Source organism: Pelodiscus sinensis, chromosome 9, assembly GCF_052426305.1.
Source record: "Pelodiscus sinensis isolate ZL-2025 chromosome 9, ASM5242630v1, whole genome shotgun sequence".
Lineage (NCBI taxonomy): Eukaryota > Metazoa > Chordata > Testudines > Trionychidae > Pelodiscus > Pelodiscus sinensis.
Window position 1 is genome coordinate 41,385,890 of NC_143060.1, and position 15,994 is coordinate 41,401,883.

Sequence of the window (15,994 nt, forward strand, 5' to 3'; positions counted from 1 at the left end):
TTCTCCTTTCCCTGGAGAAACATTCCCACCCCCTCCATATCCAAATGGGGAAATAAGTCACCTTCCTCACTGAGTCACCAGAACCCGCTTAACTATTTCCTGGACTAATGAACACTTTCTAGCAATGGGAAGCAAACATTGCCAGTCAGTTACACTGACTCCTCATAAAACAAAGTGGTCTCAGTGCATCCATTTGCCACTATTTCAAAGGCTGCATTTTCTTACTGTATCTGTTAACCCCTGTAAGAGGGTGTGTCCACTTTTACAGGATGTTCCTTGGTACCATAAAAACACCTATGTTGGTAATTCATCCTTTCACGCTGACAGTAATGCCATTCATGGTTCTTATCCCCTAGTATTTTTTCTGTAAGAGCTGTTTGTATTTCTCATTCCGCCTAAGGAAAACAGAATTTTTTCTTTATGATGAAGAATAAGGCCTTGTGTACACAAGGAGTTCAGGTTGAACTTAACCACAATTTTCTAAACAGTGAGTCCACCCCACCAAGCCCATTCCATCAACTTCAAGGACTGTTAAAGTTGACTTCAGTCCTCTTGCTTTTCACAAGGAATAATGATGCATTTGACCTTCAATGGTCAACTTTAGGGTAGTGCAGATGCAGCACTAGGAAAGTTACACATATTCAAGAACACATATTCCTGCGCATCCAGAAATATAATCTATGCTATCATGTGCCGAAAGTGTCCGTCTGCTATGTACATTGGACAAACATCTCAGACACTTCGCCAAAGGATTAATGCCCACAAAACAGATATCAGACAAGATCACAAAGAGAAAACAGTTTCTTGCCATTTTAACCAGAAAGGACACTCTCTCAATGACTTAACCACCTGCATTCTGCTACAAAGACCTTTTACATCTGCACTTGAAAGGGAATCCTCTGAACTGTCATTCATGTTAAAATTCAACACTTTCCAAAAAGGACGCAACAAACATTTGAACTATCTCACCCATTACCAAGACAGTTTCCCCAATTATCACCTGTAATACCATTAACTCACAAACATCCCACTCTCCCTACCTCTAATATCATCAATTCACAGACACTTATCTTCCTTCCTTCCCCCCCCCCCGCATCCCCCTCCTGTTCTGCAATGTGATTTGTCCTTTTCATATTTGTTCATTTTTTTTAATTGTATCCTTTGGTATATATGGTTGTGACTATTTTCTTCCACTATTTGATCTGAGGAAGTGGGTCTGGCCCATGAAAGCTCATCATCTAATAAACCATCTTGTTAGTCTTTAAAGTGCTACATTGTCCTGCATTTTGCTTCTAGGAAAGTTGACATTCTTAGCCTCCGGAAGGTGTCCCACAGTGCCCCAACGTGACCACTCTGGCTAAGACTTTCAACTCTACTGCTCTCCAGGTGGACAAGAAAAGCCCCAGGAAATTTTGAATTTCTTTTCCTGTGTGGTCAGGGTGGTAAGCAGACCTCAGAGTAGGCAACACATCTCAGCAGCACACCTGCCCATCAGGGTTCCCTGTAAAGTGCATGGGCATACACCAAGAATTTCATTCCCGACCACGACCTCAGCAGAGCAGTACAGCTGCAGCCTCTGCTTCTTCCAGGTGTGGGGCTGCATGGGGGGTGACTGCCCACCCCAGGAGCAGCTGGGCAACCACCACGCAGCCTGAGTGGCGGCTGCCAGAACTTGAGCCTGGGCCGCGGTAAAAATAGAACTGTAGCCTGGCTCTAGTCATGGCATATGGGGCAGCCGCCCACCACGTGGCCCAGCCCCTGGAAGCAGCTGGGGCAATGGCTGCATGATGGCTGCTGGAGCTGGGATTGAGGTACTAAAAATAGCACTTTGGCCCCAGTGTGAGTCCGGCTCACAGGGTGTGCTGCCTGTGTGGTGAGACAGGAGCTGGGCCATGGTGCAGCTGCTCCTGGGCTGGGGCCACAGTACTAAAAATAGCACTGTGGCCTTGGCTCCAACCCCAGCACACAGGGCAGCTGTCCACCATGCTGCCCCACCCAGCAGGTGCAGGTGTCAGGAAGGCAGAAGGTGAGGGAAAGGGCAGAGGGATAACTAAGAGGAAGATGGGGGTGAGGAGAGGAAGGGGCTTGTGCTGAGGGGAGAGGAGGGGCCAGAGCAGGAGAAGAAAAGGGAAGGCACCGAGGGGAAAGATGGAGGAGACAAATGTCAGTGGGCCAAGAGGAGACAGTGAGGGGAAAGGGCAGGATGAGTGGGGATGGGGGGGAATGGGAATGTGTCAGTGGGGGTTGGTGAGGAGAGGGGACAGGGCGATGCTGGAAGAGGAAGAGGAAAGGGGAGGAGTGGGTGCCAGGAGAAGAGGGGTTGAAAGAAGGGGTGGGCATGAGGAAGGCAGGGGTTGGAGCAAGTAATGTGTGAGGGCACAGAGGGGTGTGAGGAGAACTGAGGCAGAGGGTGGTGAGAAGGATGGCAGATGTTGGGAGGGTAGGAGTAGTGAGGGAAGGGGGAGGCACCAGGAGGGTGCAGGGGGTAAGGGAAGGTGCAGGTGCCAGGTGAATTGTGGTGCGTGAAGCAGAAGAGCAGACATGGGGAGGGGAGAGGGGATGGGCAACAGATCAGAGGAGAGCGGCAGGGCAGGTGGGTAAAGAGAGGTGTTAGGAGAGGATAGGGGAGCTACAGGAGGGATGGGCACGGGGTGGGGAGGGAAGGGCAGGTGCAGGTCAAGTCCCAGGAGGGCTGAGGGCAGCAAGAAGGGCAGGAGCCAGGACATCAGAGGAGGGTGAGGACTGGGCGGGGGGAGGGAGGGGCAGCAGCAGGCACCAGGGATGCAGATGGGGTGAGGAGAGGGTGGGAGATATGTCAGCAGAGGGGAAAAGGGAGAGGTTTATAATCTGGGTGCCACAGTGGCACATGTCCAAACAAGTGCACATGGCTTCAATATTGGTGCACAAGACAAAACTCACTCTGCCCACAGATGGAAAATCTTAAGGGAACACTGCTGCCATAAATTGCCAGGGGTGCAAAGAGCTCCAGCCTGGAGCACGCAGGAGATCCTGGGCCTCACTGCTGTGTGTGGGGAGAGGAATCAGTTCAGGCAGAGCTATGAAGCAGAGAAAGAAACACTGGTATCTATGCCCAGATCACACAGGGCAAGGGGGAGAAAGGATACGCCAGGTATACCCAGCAGTGCCACGTGAGAATGAAGGTGCTCAGGCAGGTGTATTAGAAGACGAAGGAGGCAAATGGATGGTCTGGGTCATCACCACAGACAAGCTGCTTCTATGAGCCACTGCATGGGAATCTAGTGGGGGACCAAACTAGTTTCCCAGTCCAGTCCATGGATTCCTCCCATCGCACTGCTCGGGCAGCCTTGGGCCGCAGCGTGGAGGACAGTGTGGATGAGGAAGAGGAGAAGGAGAATGGTCAGCAGGCAAGAAGAGCATCCAATCTTACTGACAGCCAGGACCTTTTTATAACTCTGGAGACAATCCCCTCCTCCCAGGACATCTCGTTGCTGGGCCCTCATGACAGGTGACTTCTGCTGAGTTTACATTTTTAATCATGCTAAGGCAATTAGGTATCTTCTGTGGTAGCCACTCTGTCTACTCAGCGGGGGCTCCCCAAAACCATTTGTTAAAGTGTCAGGAGACATCTGCATAAAGCTCTCATAGTGGTACCCTTTCATCCTCCTCACAAGATTTCTGGGGAAGCTGCCTTATTCCGTCCACATGCTGGTGGGACACCTTCCCACGCCAATCCAGAAGTAAATGGCCTGGCATCATTGCAGCACAAAGCACATCTGCATAAGGTCCAAGTTTCTGGCCACATTCAGCACAGGCTCCTAATTAATCTGTGATTTGGAGAAGTCTGAAATCGTGCCAGGCCACCTGGATGAAGCGGGGGAAGCTATTAACTGATACCACAGCAGTACACCTCCATTTGCTCATCCCCAATAAGCCATTGTCTGAGACCCTGTCCTGCTGCCATGCCCAGACACTCTCCCGCTTCCACCCACAGCTCCTTGGTATCCTCACGAGCCCCTGCCCTTCTGCCACACACAGACCCCTTCCTTCTCCCACTCAGATGGCTCCTCTGGGAAGGGAAGGTTGCACTCTCCCAACACACAGGAGGTGCTGAACACATGGTCACTTCATGAGCCCCTGCGCTGTCCTGCCACCACGCCCAGACACTCTCCTGCCTCTAGGCTTCTGTGGGAAGGGAAAGTTGCATTCTACCAGCAAAGGCGGGGGTGCTAAAAACACGGGCACCATGTGAGCCCCCGTCCTGCTCTGCTGCCACATGATTGCGCCTCCCCCTTTACAAATGCAGATGCTTGCCTAGCTGTGGGAGCTGCTATTTGTAGGCACTGTGACACAACTGCTTTCAAAGCAGAAGCAAAAGCGCAAGCCCCGACCTGTCCCTTACCATGCCTGCCACCAAACCGAGCCTAGCTGCTCCCTTCAAATCTCTTTGTGGTGTACCTGCTGCATAGTGGGTGCTTTAAAGCATAACTGTGCCCTACTACATAACACATCTCTATTGTCTTGGATGGATCCTCCTTTATGCTAAGAGATTGGGTGTCTTTCCTGTGAAGTCCGCCCTTCACTTTTCATTACAGCGGGTGCAACATTGAGCCTGCTGCACGATCCTCTGGGTCTGGCTCCTCCCGCTGTTTAGCTACCACCTATCTGAAAACATAGTAGGGATGACATAGTCCATGAGCAAATGCAGTGCAGCTAGATGCACGGGTTCCCCCTCTGGCCCATGCTGACCCGCATTCTACCAGGGGCTCTAGAATGCACGGGGAAGGGTAGAAGTCAAGAGGAGCCTCATACTCAACTGCCAGGGATATGTCCTGGAACAAAAGGCTGTCCTTCTCACACCTGTCTGATTGCTGAACAGGGAAATTGTAATACCCCACTTTCCCTTTGCTCTCCTCCCCTGCCCCAAAGCGCCCACCTTGAACTCCTTTTCTGCCCCTGCTACCTTGTGTTCCCTAAATAAGAACACATGACTTCTCAACAGTATCTTTATTGCTTGTGTTGCATGGGGAGCGGGGGGGGGGGGGGGGGAGAGTTTACAAGAGGTACAGGCCAGCACACTTATTGGAGGGGGCACCTCATTAGCAATAGACCTGACTCTCATATTACTGTCTGGCCATTCACAAAGCTATTTTTCTAAACCTCTCTGATATGTAGTGCCCTTCGATGTGCTCTCCTTATTGCCCTGGTGTCTGGCTACTCATAATTAGTGGCTAAGCACTCTGCCTCAGCCCCCCACAACTTGGCACAAAACTTTCCCCCTTAATTTCACAGATATTATGGAGCGCACAGCAACAACAATGGGAGTGTTGCTTTTTCTGAGGTCTAACTTAGTCAATAAACTGCAAACCCGTCCCTTTAAATGCCCCAAAGCACATTTTACCAGCATTCTGCACTTGCTCAGCCTGTAGCTGAACTGCTCCTTACTGTGGTCCAGGCTGCCTGTGTGAGGCTTCATAAGCCATGGGAGCAAGGGGTAGGCTGGTTCTCCAAGAATCACTATTGGCATTTCAAAGCCTCCAGCAGTAATTTTCCGGGCTGGGAAGACATTTCCATCTTGCAAGTTTTCTGAAGAGACTGGAGCTCTGAAAAATGTGCGCGTCATGTACCTTTCCCAGGCATCCTGCATTGATGGCTGTGGAATAGCTCTGGTGATCCACCAGCACCTGCAATACCATCAAGAAGTACCCCTGCCAGTTTATACACTCTGTGGCGAGGTGGTCAGGTGCCAAGAAGGGATGTGTGTACCACCTCTCTCTCCACCACAGTGAAGGAACCCCATCACTATATCCTGCAGATTTGCCCAGATTTTCCCAGGCAATCAGTACCCTTCTGCTACCCTTCATAGCAGAAGGGTATTGATTGCCTTGGCTACTTGGATCACAGCAATCCCCATTATAGATTTCCCCACCCCAAATAGATTTCCAATTGACCAGTAGCTGTCTGGCATTGCAAGCTTCCAGAGGAAATGCCACTCACTTCTCAACTGTCGGAATGGGTCTCATTCTGTTACTGCTGCGCTTCAAGGTGAGGAAAAGCCATTCGCAAACTTCCATGAAAGTGACCGTATGGTGCCATGGGACAAGCACAGATGGGTGGGATTGTATAGTTATGCCGGTATGGGGCCCTCAGCAGTGACTGCATGAGGCCTACACTTAGACTTTTTCTAAAGAAGTCCCTTCTAAAAAAACAGGGAAGGCCTCAAGGCTGTGGATGATGGCTCCACCTCATAAAGTTATAGGCTTCAAGGAATCCTAGGAGCTCTGCTTTTATTTTTGGCTCTCTTTCAGCCATACTTGCATCATAAAGCAGTGAAAATAAGCCCAAGAAAAAGAGTTTTGTTCTCTCAGAGCTCTGTAGGCACCGATCATCCCCTCTCCCTGAGGGAACACAGTTCTCAAAGGCTAACTGCCATAGTTTAGCAGTTTTTTCATGTCGCTGTAGGTTGTAATCATACTGTGTAGTATGGGGCATGCAGTCGACCACTCTGCAGAGACTACTCTCTGTGCTGAATCTCAAGTGGCAAAGCCAGGAATCATTACAGGGCCAGCCCTGAGGTCAGATTAATTTTTAAGAAAAAAATGTGTCTCTGTTTCCATGCCGTCTCATCCCAGGCATAGCCTGCGTATCTGAGTGGCATCTCCATCTGTACTGTGGTGCTTGGATAAGAAACCTCCTATGGAGCTGCCCCACAGGGCTGCCCCAATACTACCTCCATAGCCCTACTGCATCCCTTTGTCAGGAGCAGGAGAAAAAAACCCAGAAGAACCCCCAACTAGCATTGCCTCCCACCCCATTCCTACATTGCACTGAGGCGAACTGTAGGCTATGTAAGGATGTCACAGTGTATGCGCGCCCAAACCATGGGTGTGGATACCAAGGGGTGTGGACGCCTTCTGTTTGGCTGTTGGGCCATCTGTGACCTGTAACAGTCCATTGCCTGAGGTGTGGAGGCCTATAGGCCTGGGTCAGTAATCACAGCCCTAAAGCGCAGGATGGCAGAGCCTAATGGCTAGAGTCAATCACAGCCCTCAGTTCAGGGCAGCACAGCCTAGTGGCCAGAGTCATTGGTTTGGGGCAGTAGCCCTGGTAGAGGAGCCCAAGTCCACCCCACTCGGTCCCAACACAGGGCCCTGTTAGTGGCAGAGTGTTTTCCACCACTCACTCAGCAGGGAATCCAACCACAGCGCACTGAGGTCACTCAGGTATGAAATACCAGTCCAGCACCCTCCCTGGGTCACTTCCTACCAGATCCAGCGTAGGGATGCTCCACATGGTCTCCGGGTCCTCCGGTTCCACAGCATCAGCCATTCCCTGGGGCTCCTCTGGCGCTGGCAGCTCGATGCAATCTCCCTGGGGTAATTCTGGAGCTCCTGCAGTAGGTCCTTCTCCTCCAGCATCCAGCCCAGACTGAGCTACTCCCTTTTACGCTGCTCCAGCACTGCAAACATGCCCAGTCTGAGTGTGTGTGTGGGGGGGGTACTTCCTCTGCCCACAGGGTTTTAATCCTTCCTGTGTCAGTGTGGGATATGCATACCGCATCACAAAGGGGGTACATAATCCCTGTTCCCCTCAAATTCCTACCTATCCTTGTTTAGCAGAACTGTATTTCTGCCATTGCTAGAAGCGGCCCATACCCATACAGCAGGACTTTTAAAATTGAAAAGGAAGCATTTGATTGTCTAATCTTACCACCGGCCCTAGAATTTTACCTATTTACCCTTGTACTGAACCTGGTGCCTAATGTTTGACGAGGGAAAGTTTTCTATAAATGCCTCTAGTCTTGATGTGAACACATCAAAAAAGATCACAAATCCCACATTTCCCCGGTGGTCTGTTCCACTAGTTAATCACTCCATTAAAAAAATTGTGCATTATTTTTCACTTGAATTGGTCTGGCTTCAGCTTCTAGCCATTGTTTTTTGTTACGCCTTCATCCATTAGTTTAAAGAGCCTTTAAGAATTCTGTATTATTTTCCCTTGTGAAGGCAATTATACATAGTAATCAAGTCAACTCTCAGTTTTCCCTTCGGTGAGCTAAATAGATTGTGCTCTTTAACTTTCTCACTGTAAGGAACTTTCTTCATCTCTTGAATAATTGTTGTGACTCTTTTCTGCACCTTTTTCATTTATCTATAACTTTTTTTAAAATGTGGTCACCAGAGTAGAATGCTCTATTCTAGTACTGGTCTCACCAATGCCCCATACAGAGGTAAAATCATCTTCCTATCCCCCTGTTTATACCTACATGGATCTAGGATTTGTCTCTTAAGTTTTGTTATTGATTATGTGTATGTCAGTCTTCAAACATCCTCTCAGTACAAATAGCATCATCTAAGTCTCCAGAGCATACACAACAAATGCTTTTTCTAAGCACAGAAAACTTGCAGTAAAGTCTTTAATGATCTGGAAAAAAATAAAGAGGTGGCGTGGGAGAAAGCAGTAGAATATCCAGAATGCATGGGAAAGAAAGGAGTCAAGGAGCAAAAATAGAACCGTTTTTTACAAATTAGACAACAATGAAGAGAAAAGCCATTTGTTTCTGTCACTTGGAGATAGAACTTTTGACTTTAACTGAAGCTGCAGTAATCTACTTGCACGTTTTTGGATGAAAGGGATGGGCAAATTACATACTGTCATTTTTATTTGCAATTTTTCCTTAACAAGATGCTGCACTTGAACGGCTTTACTTGAAATGAATCTGTATGGGAACATTTTAAAAATAGCCTCAGTATGGCAGCTTGGGAGCAAAGATCACGTTGTCCTAGCAGCTACTTTAATCAAGAGGTGGCACGGGGTGTCTTGCTAGCTCCTTATACGGTTGAATGATGGCATTTAGTCTCCATGGTGTGGAAGATGGCTAGTCACATGGACATCCCCTTCAGGCTGATTCCCAGAACAACCATGGCTCTAGCCTCTGCCATCACACTGTCCTGTCACAATTATAGCCATCTCCAAAGAGCAGACTCTCTAGAGAAGGGGGTGGATTCCTTAATGGCCAAAGCAAAAATGGTGCAGCTGAATCATGGTAGGACTCTTTAGTCCATGTCCCAAAGCAGCTTTTGGGTCATGATGTATCACAAGGAAGGAGAACTTTGCCAATTCCCTACCTGCCACGTTAAATTACACATGTTGGAGGACTGACTGGCTCAGGCATCTGGAATGGTAATCAACTCTGAAAAGGCTTTCACCTGTGGGTTAGGGTTTGACTATGACACAGGCAGCTCAATAGTGAACAAAAGGCATTACCATCCACCAGCTGATGGGGTCGAGTCAGTCACGTGGTCCACAGCATAGCAGGGATGCCCAGGAGTCTGATCTACTTTCTCATCCCAGAAGTGGGGCTGCGAGTGCTAGATAATAGCAGGGCTGGCCTTTGGTCTGTCACTGGGTTTTGCTGTCCCGAACAGAAAACATTTATGGCATCATCCCACCCAGGCCAGCTAAGCAAAAATCCCAACACTGCTGAATGGCAGAGTAAGGCCAAACGCTCAGATGTTTACATCCAAAGCAGCCCACATGCTCACCTATCCTTAAGGCTGGCCCCAAACAAAAGACAGTGTTGGGGACCTCACAGTGTCATAGGCCATGGTTTATTTATGCTGTAGGAAGACAAACAGCTTGGTTCTAGGTCAAGGAACACAAGATCTTTCTGAGCAGCAATTTTACTTGGGGAAGGAGAGATCTGAAATTACAAATTATTCTGTGGAAATTTCTTTGTGCAGAACAAAGTTTGTCTTCTAATGTTATTTTCTGGTCACCTGAATCTCTAAAGACCCACCCGCAAAGATTAGCAAATCAAATGTAATTGCCTCAGAAGTTCCCAAAAGCTTTCCAACTGTGCTGTAGAATTTAATACATAGCAAAAATCTCTGGAAAAAATCCCAAACCCAGCTCTTAGGTGATATGAGTTGTGAACATGACAACATTTTTTAAAATGTAAATTAAATAAACTTGGGTTTCAAATATTGCCATATGAAAATAAACAATCATTTTCGATTTAATCTGCAGCATTGTTCCAGAAGGAAGGAAAAACAGCTGCCTCCAATTTTTCTTGTGCTTGGATGTTTAAAGCAGCACTGTGTTTGGGCTCAAACACAAGACAGCTCTCTTCCCTTGTATTTGGCTTTGGCTGGCAGATTTGTTTATTAGTTTAACACTTGCTCTTCTACTTAAGGGCCCAGTCCTGCAAGGTGCCAAGTGCCTTCAACTCCCATGGATTCAGTGGGAATTGAAGCTGCTTGGCTCTTGCAGGCTTGGGCACTAAGATGGTTTTACAATGATGGAAATAATCAACCCGTGATTAGCCAGAGTGTTCAGTTCTGGGCGGCAAAGAATTTGGCAGTGCCAAGAGCACCAGTGGGCAACAATTTTTGAAGGGGGCCACTCCAAAATTTGGTAAGTGGTCAATGGTTGCACTTTTCTATAGAGGGGCTGTGAGCCCTGGGACAGAGGTTGGGCACAGAAGGGAGCTTGGGGGTAGGGAACTGGGGTGCAGGAGAGGGTGTGGGGTCTGAGAGGGAGTTTGGGTGAAGGAGGGAGTTGTGACTTGGTGTAGAGGATTGGAGTGCAAGGTCCGGGAGGGGTACGGGTGCAGGAGAGGATTCTGGCCTGGGGGAAGGATGTAGGAGTGGGTGCAGAGTCTGGGAGAGAGTTGTGACCTGGGTCAGGGGGAAGGAGGTGCAGAGGGTTTGGGTGGTGACCTGGAACTGGTCAATGGGAGTGGAGATTGTGCTGTGCTTGGGGGCAGTGTGCAAAACCTCTGCCCCCTCCCCCTCCACAGCACAGAGAGGCACTTGGAACAGCCATATGATTTGAGTGATGTGGGTTCCTGGCAGGGCGGGCTGGGTGGGCCGCAGGGAGGATTAAAAGCTTGGCAGGCCGGATTTGGCTTGTGGGCTGTATCTTACCCACCCCTGCTCAAGAGTAACCTTTGGAAATGGCAGAGCTCCAATGAGGGGTTCCTCCTCGCTCATCCTAGCAGGAAGGATGGTGACAGGTTTGGCAGGGCGGGTGCAGCAGAGACACACTGGATCTCCTGCTTCTCCGGTGAGGGTGCTGAAAAGATGGGCATCGTGGTGGTGAAATGCAGGCATTCTGCACTTGTGTTACCTTGCTGTCCTCCTAGTCCCACTGAGTCTGCCAGGTGAGTAGTATGGCCTTGGCCAGAACAGCCCTCCCTAACAACGCAAACAGTCACACACAGAACGGTCATTAGCTAAAACACAGTCTCCCATTTCACACCGTTCTCACTCATCCTTTTCACACAGAAACCAAATGATACATTTTGGGTGGGAGAAGCAGCTTTGGGATCTCCCTCCTGTTGTCTCTTATTCCCCCCTGGAATCTGCCTGTTTAGCCTTTCAGCTGAGCACAAGATACACACCGAAGGAGAGGGGACCATTCAAGCCTAATGCAAAGCAAACCACCTGAGGTAAGGAAGCAAAGTGCACAGAGCTTTCTAAACTGGAAATGTGTAGGTTGCTGGGGCCACAGCCCCTGAAGAGGAGGCTGTCTTACCATCCCTCTCCCCTGTCTTACCATGTTGCTACTAGCCCCCTCAGCATCACTGAGCTGTTCATGTGCTTTCTCCCCTGGTCCCCACCACATTCAAATCGATGTACTTATTGCACCTTTGCTAAATTCATATTCATACATCAGCTCCCCACCTTTATTCGCAGCTCGCAGGATTTAGGCATTCAGTGGAGACCACTGGCTAACGTGGGGTTGTGGGAAGCAGTCCACTGTGTTTCTCTGCTGCAGCTCCAGCTACTGTCAGCCCTCACTGCATACGGCACAGGCGACAGCCATGTTCACATCATAACCTAGTGTCTCCACAGTGAGGCAGTACAATGGCAGTCCTTGTGGGAAGAGGGAGCTTTTTAATTTGGCAAGATTCCAAGTCCACCCTCTGAAGAAGTGCTGAGGTTGCAAGAGTGGCTACCAAAAAGCTTCACTGCCACTCTGCGTCCTAAGCGGCAGAATTTACTGCCACCCACAAATGCTAGAAAATCCATCTACTCCGATGTCTGTTATCTCCATTACTATGCACAGGCAACCAGACAGACAGCTAACTTCACAATCTCAGCTCAAAGCCATGCCAGAAAGGCCAAATAACGTCAAATACCCCTTTCCTGAAGTGGAATGAGGCGTACAGCTAGTTCGGATTAGGAAGCCTAATCTGAACTATCTAGTCCGTGCCGCGTGTAGCCGCGCGGCACGGGGTCCGAACTAGCCGGCATTTAAAAATGGCGCCGGCCGGCTTTATGCAAATGAAGCCCGGGAAATTCAAATCCTGGGCTTCATTTGCAACTCTGTATGACTACATTACCCCCCCTAGTTCGAACTAGGGGGGTAGTGTAGACATACCCTCAGAGAGTACATCAGATACAACCTTCCTAAGGAACAACTGAAGCAAGTGGTGCGGGACTATATTTTGGATCAAAAGCACATTTCTTGGCAGGTAGGGGTGCAGAGCTGAGTTATCTAAGTCTCTCCAGATCAACTCTTACATAGTCTCAGCACAACCATGTGAACCAAAAGACCCTTTTTTGATACAACAGGATTTGTCAGGTCATGGGTGGTTTAACTTGCATCTTTACCGTTGGTGCTCAAGAACAAACTCTCTTTGTTGTCTTGATGGTAGACAGACAAACTTATCCTCTCCAGACACAGCTGCTGTGATAGAGTGGTCACATCACTTACTCAATGTGTAATTCATTATTTGTGCCATCAGAAGCTATATGCCAGAATAACTAGCACAATAAAACAAATAATTGGGCATCTTATAATACTATACACACAGAGAGAACTGTAGGTTATTTTGATCAAAAAGAATTTCCCAGTGCAGAGATCAGTGTCAAAACTTGTTTTATTTAAAGAACTGTCCAAAAAAAATCTAGAGCAAATTATTTTAAAAACAGAGTTTTCTCCCTTTATATGAGAGAGTTTCCGCATGTAATTTATCCCTCTCCATCCCTGATACCTCCCATGGGAACTAAAAGGAGGATTTTGCTTTGAAAGCAAGGAAGAGAAGTGGGAGCTGACAAAAGCAGTTCCTGGATTCCTTGGATGGTAGGAGATAGTAACTAACTTCTGGATAAACATCTCCAGTGCATTGGGAATGGTGAAAATGAGCAGTGCGGTCACTTCAAAGAGACACTGTCAGGGTTCTTACATTTTATACAAAACAATTTACGAGCGGTGGTTGGATGGGTGTTTCATTTCAGTGGAACGAGCTGGGTATGTTTTAAAGGAATGACACGCCCAAGCATATTTACCAGTTATTTCAATTTGGTCAGGACTATCCTTAATTCCAAACTGAGTCCTGCAGGTGCTAACTCCTGCACCAGGCAGGCAATTTAAAAAAAAATTGCAGCAGCATTCCTAACATTAGATCATGCTGTGCAGGGAAGGCAGGCTGCAGCCTGTGGCTGAGGACTTGTCTACCTCTGTGCACTGAAGTTACTAGCAGGAGAGGCAGAAGTGAGACTATCCAGGCTACACACCAAGCATGAGGAACACCAGCTACCCATCTCCTAGTCCGCTGGCTGTGCTGACCAGCGACTGTCATCCTCCCCATTGCTGTGGTAAAAAAGAGAGGGCAGAGGGTAAAACTGGGGAGGAAGAGCAAATTGGGGGGCACAAAAAGGAGCTAAATTGAGAGGATAGGGAAAGAGAGAAACAGGATTTCAATAACAATGGAGAGAGGGACCTCCAAGAGGTGGGTGGGGAACAAAAGATGGGGAAGCCCCACAGACCTTCAGGGAAAGTGCCAGGGAGAGGGGAGAAACTAGAGGAGAGGGACAGGGCATAACATCCTCCCACATGGAGGAGTGAACCTAAGCACATTTTGGGGGCATCCTCCCAAGTGGACATGCTGAAATAACAATGTCTATTGTGGGGTAGAGGGTTTGTGGGGATGGAGGGTCCTGGGGGCTACCCCATGTTTGCATCAGTACCCCAACTTCTGGGAGCCTGTCTAGAACCTGGAGGCCCTCATTTAAATATGCCTACGGTGCACAAGCATCACCCTCTGCTGAGGTGATGTGGGCAGCCCCAGGCACTGTTGAAGAGTCTCTTCAGCAGTGTGTCTACAAGGCTGCACTTGTAACCCCAACACAGAAGCATTCTGCTGAAGCAAAAGACCGAGAGAGTGAAGCGCAACCAACGGTAAACAAGTCTAATGGCGTGATCTGCGCTCAGAGAAATGCAACAGAGAAACCAACAGCATGAGACAGGGCTTTAGAGGCATAAAAAGCTTCTCTCTCGTGTAAGCCCCCACACCGGGAAGGAAATGGGTTTGAGATACATTGTAACCTGGCTGTGTCTATGCGGCAGCGTTCAATGTCTTTCCCGTAGGGAGTGGAGGATTCTGCTGTGCAGTTCAGTGAGTCATCTCCGCTCACGCTCATCCCAAATGTGTCAGATGCTCCTTCTGGAAGGGTATGGGTACCCAAGCAGATCACTGGAGCACTAGGCTCCCCAGGCTCTCAGCTCTGCTACCCAGCCGTGGCTGCTCCTGGCAAGGCAGTGACACCGGGGGGAGGGCAGCAGCTGCTGCTGTTGCCACCACTGTGACAGCTGGGGTCTCTCCTCTGGGCAGCACTGAGCGCACAGAGCGCCTGAATTCCTCATTCTTCCAGGTATAGAGCAGCGGGTTGAATGCAGACAGGGAGCAGAATAGCAGCCAGCTGGTCACTTGCAGTGCCCGGGGCACAGAGGGCAGGAAGAAGCCCAGCAGACTCACCCAGACCATGGGCTGGGTGTCTAGGAGGAAGACGCAACACAGGAGCAGCACAGAGACACTGCTCAGGCGCCGCTGAACACGGCGTGCCGGCGGCGGGGCAGCAGGGAAGGGCAGCTGGTGCAGGAGGTGGAAGTTGAGGACGCTGACCCGTTTGACGCTGACCCGCACCCGGCGCATGATGCCCAAGTAGCAATGGAGCAGCAGCGCCGTCTGGCTGAGCACAGCCAGCGCCACCAGCAGGGCTGTGTAGCGTGAACTGCTGACCTCCTGCTGGGATGACAGCTGCCAGAGCCATTGTGTCCACAGCCCGGGCAGCAGAAGCACCAAGAGCAGGGCAACTCCCCAGGAAAGTCCAATCATCCACCCCGTGCACCTCTGCTGGTAAAGTGCATGGTAGGTGCTGGGTGCCTTGGTGATCAGCACGTACCGGTTGAGGGCCACCAGCAGGTGGGAGAGCAGGGAGACCGTGAGGCCGAGTCCAAGAAGCCCACCCCACAGCAGCTGGTATCCTGGTGAATGAACAGAAGAAGCGGTAGGTGGCAGCAGCCCCAGGACCACTTCCTGCGGCATCCAGAGGGCACAGACGCTCAGGTCAGCTATGCAGCCATTCACAATGAAGGCATTGCTGGTGGTCTGCAGCTTCTTGAAGGAGAAGACCAGGTAAATGACCATCGTGTTGGACAAGGTCCCCACAATGGCCAACAGCGAATAGATGAGAGACAAGGAGATTCTGGTCCCCGCAGATTCCTCACACAGCAGCAGCAGCGAGGAGCTTGCACTCCAGACAGAAGAGGATGAAAAGTTGGGCATCTTGTTGAATGCAGCTCAGCTTCGACTCCTGTCGGCAAATCCCATCGTGATCTGGCCAGGAGGCTGGGAAGCAGAGACACAGACCATGCAGCAGAGGACAAGCCAGAGCATTCAGCTAGCAGGATCCACAGCAGGTAACAGGCATGTTTCAGAGCATACAAGATCCGGAGCAGGCAGCTAGCAGCATCCAGAGCAGGCAGCTAGTAATGGGTGGTCCAGAGCAGGCAGGCAGCATCAGGTCCAGGGAAGCAGCTAGAAGGGATGGCTCAAAGCATGCACCAAATAAGGATGGTTCAGGGCAGGTAGCAGAAAGGATGCTCCAGCTGTGAAAATACCAAGAGAAGCAGCACTCTGCAACCAACAGCAACAAAGAGAAGCAGCAGCTGATCTGAAGCCCTGCAGCGTTTTTTCTGCACTACGGTACGCACACTGAACATC

The 15,994-nt window shown here is 49.7% G+C and overlaps 1 protein-coding gene across 1 annotated transcript; it reads right to left on the reverse strand.

Annotated features, from left to right (window-relative positions):
• Nucleotides 1-13,418: 13,418 nt before the first annotated feature.
• GPR88 (G protein-coupled receptor 88) lies at nt 13,419-15,758 on the reverse strand. Its single transcript, XM_075937130.2, has one exon. It carries the CDS (start codon nt 15,554-15,556, stop codon nt 14,462-14,464), a length of 1,095 nt encoding a protein of 364 aa, XP_075793245.1. The 5' UTR covers nt 15,557-15,758; the 3' UTR covers nt 13,419-14,461.
• Between the last annotated feature and the right edge of the window lie 236 nt (nt 15,759-15,994).

What these genes read in the sequence shown, in the direction of transcription:
- GPR88 (XM_075937130.2), bottom strand. Translation starts at nt 15,556, where the DNA reads ATGCCCAACTTTTCATCCTCTTCTGTCTGGAGTGCAAGCTCCTCGCTG.